This window comes from Myotis daubentonii, chromosome X (genome assembly GCF_963259705.1).
Source record: "Myotis daubentonii chromosome X, mMyoDau2.1, whole genome shotgun sequence".
NCBI classification, from domain to species: Eukaryota; Metazoa; Chordata; class Mammalia; order Chiroptera; family Vespertilionidae; genus Myotis; species Myotis daubentonii.
In genome coordinates, this window is record NC_081861.1 from 13733010 (window position 1) to 13740801 (window position 7792).

At 49.3% G+C, this 7792-nt stretch overlaps 1 protein-coding gene and 1 pseudogene across 1 annotated transcript; one reads left to right on the forward strand and one right to left on the reverse strand.

Moving 5' to 3' along the window:
* The first annotated feature begins 230 nt into the window (after positions 1-230).
* On the forward strand, positions 231-1558 carry LOC132224805 (heat shock transcription factor, X-linked member 3-like). Its single transcript, XM_059679907.1, has 2 exons — positions 231-698; positions 977-1558. Exons 1-2 carry the CDS (start codon positions 231-233, stop codon positions 1556-1558), a joined length of 1050 nt encoding a protein of 349 aa, XP_059535890.1.
* A 1496-nt stretch (positions 1559-3054) lies between these two features.
* On the reverse strand, positions 3055-6922 carry LOC132224972 (protein EOLA1-like; annotated as a pseudogene).
* Between the last annotated feature and the right edge of the window lie 870 nt (positions 6923-7792).

Genomic DNA, 7792 nt, shown 5'->3' on the forward strand with positions numbered 1-7792 from the left:
TGGCCAGGGCCCACACTCCAGAGCAGCCATAAGTCACCTTTGTGACATCACATGACTTAAGCAGCTGGTTGCCCCACGACCAAGACTCTAGAATTTTGAGGACAGTATATATAGGGCATCACTGCTGTGACCAAAGGCATTTCTGACCCCACTTTTGAAGTGATAGGATCCTGGGTACCAAGTGCTTTTTGATGTAGAGCATCAACATGGCTAATCAGAATACTCCTGAGATGCAAGAAGCCAAGCTGGCCCCATCAGAAGATGAACAACCACCAATAATGTTCCAATATGATACATCCCCAGATCCTCATGTGGGTCCAAGGGAGGCTTTGGAGAGGCAGGGGGACCAAGAAGAGAGCCCAGATCCAAGCCCCCAAGACAACCCGCAACCACAGGACCCAAACCAAGGCACCACCAGTGTGGAAGGAAACAACATTCTTCTTGGGCTGTCCTTCCCAAGAAAGCTTTGGAGGATAGTGGAGGACGAGGCCTTCTCATCTGTGTGCTGGAATGATGATGGAGACACCGTGATCATTGATGAAAATCTTTTCCAGAGCGAGATTCTTTGCCGAAGGGGCGAGGAGCAAATCTTTGAATCGAAAAGCCTGAAGAGTTTCATCTGCTTGCTGAACCGCCATGGCTTTTGCAAAATATGCCCAAGCAACTCTTCAGTTTGCTCTGCAGGGAACAGGATGATGGTAAAGTAGAAAGCCCTCCCATTTCCCATGTTCCCTGTTACTCAAACATCTTCCTAGTGGACCCAGGAGAATGATATACTGAAAGGGCTTCATTTTAGGGTCTAACCCTTTTTCACATGATACAGTATTTATGAAAAGATGAGAAACTAGATTTTCATTTGAAACTATAGCCCCCTTAGAGATAACCTGCAGGGATGAGTAAAGACTCTGAGCGGCCAGTTAATGTCAAATAGGAATATTTTCTCCACAAGTGACTACATTAATTAATTTTGTTTCAGATCTACAGAAATTGTAATTTCCAGAGAGGCAAGCCTTGGCTCCTCGAGAACATTACAACACAAGGCAACCCGGTGATGCGCGTTTGTCCAGGAACCAGTGCCATGCCCCCAAAGAGAAAGAAGATAATGGCCCCCACAAGACACTCCCCAAGAACACACCACGAGAACGGCGGCAAAGAAGCCAAACAAAAGGCTCAGGAGACAGGCAAGAATGATTGGGGAACCAATGCTAACCAGGCATTCGAGTTCTCAGTTCCTCAGCCCATAGGCAGTGCCAGGGAAGTCCAGTGCCCAAGTGAAGCAAGTTGTTCATGTGGGGAGGGCACATCTGGTAATGTCATGCTTGTGCCCAGGGCTACTGCAGGAACCAGCGGCACAGGGGATCTACCCCCCACCTCCCCAAATGAACCACTACAAGGTTCAGTGATGTCTTTGTACAACATGTGCTATTCCACACTGTTCTCTGGCCTTTCAGTCATGACTCCATCAGAGGACCCTGACCAGGCTGAGGAGGAGCAGGAGGGCTCCTCAGATAACAAGTGTTCAGTCTGTGAGCGGTTCAAGCACAATGCAGGCCCATAATGTCACAGGCTTTGTAACCATGAATCCATTTCCACTTTAATAAAGAAAGGCAAAAACTACATGGTACAGAATAAATCCAATGAGAATTGTGAGTCCGTGTTCTTCTGTTTCCGCGCCACACACCTCATCAGAATGAGCCTGAGGAGGCTAGAAATCCTGGCTCCAGACAGGCTTTTGTCCCAGTTGTCCTCGTTCATTTTCACACCCTCGACAAGGAACTGGCTAGGGGGTCCTGAGGCAAGCCCAGGAAGATCTGGTGCCCTGATCCTTGCCTACTGGTCAGGAGACAGAAATGCCCAGCATCACCTTATATTAGTCATGCAACTTGAAACAGGAGGGTCTTTACTCACAGATCTCCCTATGATGCCAGGAAGTTTCTGATCAGCATCTGAGTGTCTCTAGTCCAAGTTCCAGGGGCCTTGCAGAGAGGCCCACCTAGAACCCGGGCCACCCCATCTGCTAAGCAGTGTATGACAGAGCCAGTCTGTCTCAGAAGACTGGCCATTCCAGGCAATGCCTGCGAGAAACCACATCATCCTCACAGCTAACAACTATTAGTAGCCCTGCTATAAGGGACCCAAATAAAGATTGCTCACACAGAAAACAAACGAACAAACAAACAAACAAAAAGCACAAAAAACCTCTACCCATCACTTTTCCATCAGAGTTGTATTTCAGAGCCGTTCTTGGGTCACGAGGTAGCTATGTGACATGTGCAACACAAGCTCTCGTGAGCCCAGGAACAGTTTTACAGCAGACCAGTCACTTGCCAGGACAGACAGCCTCTTTCTTTCAAAGTCTGATGTCCCTTTCACCATGAGTGAGGCCAGGCCTGGCTGGTCACCCTCTGGCAATCATTCAGTGCCCTCTCCCAGACCGCCCACAAGGACCCCTGGGTGCTGCTGAAGTGTTCTCTGAGTTTGACCACAACAAAAAGACGGGAGTCCCAAACAATAACCAGTTCTCCTAAAATATTTTCTCTGTAAAACCCAGGAATGAGCAGGACCAAAAAGTGTGATAGCGCCAAGATATTTCCTGGCAGCTTTCCCTTTTCCCTAAAGGTCAGAGTCCTTGAGACAGTCAATGAGCCCAGAGAGGCATCTCACGAGGACAGTCCCCTACATCTGGGCACAGAAATCTGTTTAGTTGAACAGCAGATGGTGGGTAGTGCTCTCCACGGTGGTGCCAATTCAGTTCTACATCTGCGGCATGATGGCCTGTTGATGGTCATGATTCACCTGGATTCTCAGTGAACTTCCTGTGGACTCCTCCTGCCCCTATTGCAGTGGTCAGCAAACTGCAGCTTGTGTGCCACATGTGGCTCTTTGGCCCCTTGAGTGTGGCTCTTCCACGAAATACCGACTTCTGCTCATGGGCCACGAAGTTTCAATTGCACTGTACGTGTGGGCTCCCACGTGGTATTTTGTGGAAGAGCCACACTCAAGGGGCCAAAGAGCCACATGTGGCTCGCGAGCTGCAGTTTGCCGACCACTGCCCTAGGGGATCAGGTGCTGTGGGATGCCTACCTGGAAGATATCATTTCCCCCTTTCCTGGGTATGGGCTCCAGTAACCACCTGGGGTTTGAAAGTGCCGTTGGGTACTTCTGCTTCAGGTTGGTCAGTACAGCCTGCTTTTCCAGTTCCACAACCTCCACAGGAGCTACGTTTACTGGGCCTGCAAAGATTCCCCCATGTCAAGGAGCCCTGGGAACTACGAGAGAAGCACTGAGTTTTTCCTTCCATAAACCAAAGGCTTCCTGTGAGAGAAAACAGTTATTCAGAGTTACACCAGAGGCTAAGCTGATTTCACCAAAGGGACACAAAGTGAGCTGGGTCCCTCTGATTGAGCACTTCCGATGTGTCAAACTTTGTTCAGGGAATTCTGGGTGAGGCCCAGGAGAGAGGGAAATGAAGGTGACAGAGCCTGGTCACTACTGGGCAGGTCCCAGCCTGGCTGCTGGGGGCAGCACCTACAGGTCAGAAGGGCCCCAGCTGCTGTGGGAAACCCACAGGCAATCAGACCCCAAGCTCTTCACCAGGTGCAAGAAGCTGGTGTGGGACCTCAACCACTGAGGGGTGAGCGAAAGTGCCCAGGATGCCATGAGCCGTGCGGGTGGGGCAGGTGTGTGAAGTCAGGCAGACAGCCTGAGTCTGGAGGCCACCTGACCCTCTCTGTGTGCTGTGCAGCCTCCCTTGGTCTTCTGTCACACACACACACACACACACACACCTACACACATCTACACTAATAAAAGAGAAACATGCAAATTGGTGTCATTCTGCTACACTCACAAGCCATGCCCACCAGCCAATCAGGAGCAAGTATGCAAATTAAGCCAACCAAGATGGCAGCAGCCATAGAGCTCGAGTGAGCAGGAGGCTTGGGTTGCCCCCGGTGATGGAGGAAGCCAAGCTTCCCGCCTTCCCAGGCTGGCCCTGGGCTCTGCTCAAGGCTACAAAGTTTCAATTATAGAAGATAAATAAATCCCAGATACCTGCTTCCCTCTGCTCAAGGAGGTGCTGATAAAAAAAGAAGAGAGGCTGGGAGTTTGGGTCACTGGGGGCCGTGGCCAGCTTGCAAACAGCCATCAGCCCCTCACCCAGGCTGGCCAGGCACCCCAGGGGGGACCTCCACCCTGAAGGTGGTGTGGCCATCCTGCAAACAACCATCAGTCCCTCACCCAGGCTGGCCAAACACCACATCGGGGACCCCCACCCTGAAGGGGGTGTGGCCAGCCTGAAAATGGCCCTCAGCCCCTCACCCAGGCTGGCCACACCCTCATGGGGTGAGGGTTCCCACTGGGGGTTTGGCCATCCTGCAAACAGCCATCAGCCCCTCACCCAGGCTGGCCAGACACCCTATCGGGTACCCCCACTCTGAAGGGGGTGTGACCAGCTTGAGAATAGCCCTCAGTCCCTCACCCAGACTGGCCACACTCCCCCAGCTGGGACCCTCAACCCATGGGGGCATGGCTGGCCTGCAAACCACCACAGGCCCCTCACCCAGGCCGCCCCACACCCCAAGGGTACCCCCATCCCGATCTGGGACACCCTTCAGGGCAAACCAGCCAGCCCCCACTCATGAACCAGGCCTCTATCTATACCAGGGGTGGGCAACCTTTTTGTTAGTGTGTGCCAAAACCAGCAGAATCTCTGACTCAAAATTCTTCTGCCTGCCAACCCTAAGTTTTTGAGAACATGTTATGCCTACTTGATATCTCTTAAGGTGTATGTATGTGAAGAACCTTGAAGAAATAATAAAATTCATTCGAGTGACAAAAACACAGTATATGATGATGAAAAATACATTTATTTTTTAATGTATATGTACACTGATAGTCCTACAGAAAGCTTTATGACTCTGTTTGATATTATCAGTGGGACTTTTGCTGCTGCATCACTGATGACAGAGATTTTACATCAGGTTTATATTTCGTGACCTTCAGAGATATGCACGAGCTACTACTTTCATCTGTCAGGTACTCCTATTATGAGACTTAACAAAATTCATCACTGAGAACAAAGATTCACAAGCGTATGTGGATGAAAACATGGAGAGTAATGCTGTTGCAAAGTTTTTTAAACAGAAAAAATTTTCTGGAATGGCATTCCAAGTCCTCAGTAGTTTGTTTTTGACACTTCTCTCTGGTACTTCTGTCTCTAATTATTTTTCAATGTTTTCCAAGTCAACTCTAAGGTCAATAAATTTCTGCTTCCAAATTGAGCTACTCTGAAATTCAATCAACTGCATTTCAAAGTCAGCCATGTCTATCCATGAAAACATTTGTAAGTTTAGTTCCTCCAGTTTCATGATGTCTGGAAACCTCATGAATTTTGCTGTCTCTTCCAGTTCTCTGAATTTCGCAAATCTTGAGAAGAACTGCTCAATAGTTGACTCGATGATGTTTAAAAACAACTTTTGAAGGCTTTGACAGTCTGTCCTGTCATCTTTTGGGTGGTCTTTGATGTGCCTCTTGATGTTTGGGAAATATCTGAATCTCTCACCATCCACATCCCTCTTAAAGACTTCAGTTTCTTTTTAAAAGCTTTATGCAACCAAACATAACATCAACTGTCTTGCCAGTTCCTTGTAATTTAACATTTAAGTCATTCAAATGTTCACAGAAATTGTAAATGGAAGATTATAAGAGAGGGTTTCGCGTGCAAGCAAAAGTTACTGGCGTACCATGTTTGGCACTCGTGCCTGGGGTTGCCCACCCCTAATCTATACTAATAAAGGGATAATATGCTAATTAGACTGGGAGACCTTCAAGGAGACCTTCTGGACGTTCTTCTAGACAAAGCCATGGTGGCGGGGCTGAGGTAGAGGCAGTTAGATGCCAAGAGGGGAGGGAAGTTGTGGGTGATCAGGCTGGTGGGGGGTGAGGCGATTGGGGGTAAGCAGACCAGTAGGGGGGGCAGTTGGGGGCAAGCAGGCCGTCAGTGGGAGTCAGTTGGAGGTGATCAGAACAGCAGGGGGGGCAGTTTGGAGTGAGCAGGCCAGCGGGGGGGGCAGTTGGGGGCGAGCAAGCCAGTGGGGAGGGAAGGTGGGGGTGAGCAGGCCAGCAGGGGGGCAGTTGGGGGTGAGCAGGCCAGCAGGCAGAATGGTTAGGGGCAATCAGATAGGTAGTCAGGCAGGTGAGTGGTTAGGAGCCAGCAGTCTGGGATTGTGAGAGGGATGTCTGACTGCTGGTTTAGGCCCAATCCCTGTAAACCGGCAGTAGGACATCCTTCGAGGGGCCCCAGGTTGGAGAGGGTACAGGCTGGGCTGAGGAACACCCCCTCCGCCGTGCATGAATTTTGTGCACCGGGCCACTAGTAAACACTCATATGTACACACAGGTGACACCACATGCAGACTTGGACCTGTCCCTGTCTCTCAGGTCACCAATGGGACCTGAGGCCCAGTGTGGACAGAAGGGTTCACCCAGGTCGTAGGAACTTGGCCCATGGAACCCAGCTTGGGCCCCTTGCTGCTCCTTTGAAGGTGTGCTGCTTACAGAAACCACAGCCCCACTGCCACAGGTTCAAAAGAAAACAAGCCCCAAACTCCTGAGCAAGGTCCTGGGGGTCCTCTTGGAGGGGTGTGGGTTGCTCCCGGGGTGACAGGCCTTGCCAGCGCTCACTCCTCTCCCAGACTTCTCCCTTCCAGAGCAGAGCCTGTATCTGCGTGGGGTTCCACCCCAGCCTCTCCAGCAGCAGCTCCCGCCAGAGGGCTCTTCCCAGTCCCTGTGAGCAATGTGAATGGCGATGGTGCCGTTCCTGTGGCGGCTCACTAGGGTCCCCAATGAGTCTCCAGAGTCTTGACCCATTTAAGACCAAGCCTGCATAAGGCTGCCAGAAGGAGAGGCAGGAAAACTCCATCTTCCCTGAGATTAGTGGGCCTCACGTGGCCTGTGGAAACCCAAAAGTGTGAATGTCAATAAGCAACATGCATCAACCTTCCATGTTCATAGTCTGTGGGCTGACCTCTCCCCACAATGTCCCCTGGGGCCTTGAACTCTCCTAAAATTCATTTGCAATAAAAAAGACCCCAAATAGCCACAGCTATCCTGAGAAAGAAGAACAAAGTTGGAGGGATCACAATACCAGACATCAAACTATATTACCAATTCACGGTTCTCAAAACTGCCTGGTACTGGCACAAAAACAGAAATATATACCATTGGAACAGAATAGAGGACCCAGAAATTTACCCAAGCCATTATACTCAATTAATATTTGACAAAGGAATCAAGAGCATACAATGGAGTCAAAACATCCTCTTTAGTAAATGGTGCTGGGAAATTTGGTCAGATACATGCAAAATAATGAAACTAGATCACCAACTTACACCATACACACACACACAAAACCTCAAAATGGCTAAAGGACTTGAATGTAAGATGGGAAACCATAAAAATCCTACAAGACTCCACAAGCAGCAAAATTGCAGACATATGTCATAGCAATATCTTCACAGACACAGATCCCAGCGAAAGAGAGACTAGGGAGAAAATAAACAAATAGGATTACATCAAAATAAAAAGCTCCTGCACATCAAAAGAAACCATCAACAAAACAACAAGAAAGCCCACCGCATGGGAGAACATATTTTCCAATGTTATCTCTGATAAGGGTTTAATCTCCAACATTTACAGTGAACTCATACAACTCAACAAAAGGAAAATAAACAACCCAATCACAAAAATATGCAAAGGAACTAAATAGACTCTTTTTAAAAGAGGACACTCA

Bases quoted from the DNA above. Each gene is read 5' to 3' on its own strand.
- LOC132224805 (XM_059679907.1), top strand. From the start codon at position 231: ATGCAAGAAGCCAAGCTGGCCCCATCAGAAGATGAACAACCACCAATA. The intron at 699-976 runs GTAAAGTAGAAA...ATTTTGTTTCAG, and splicing joins CTGCAGGGAACAGGATGATG to ATCTACAGAAATTGTAATTT.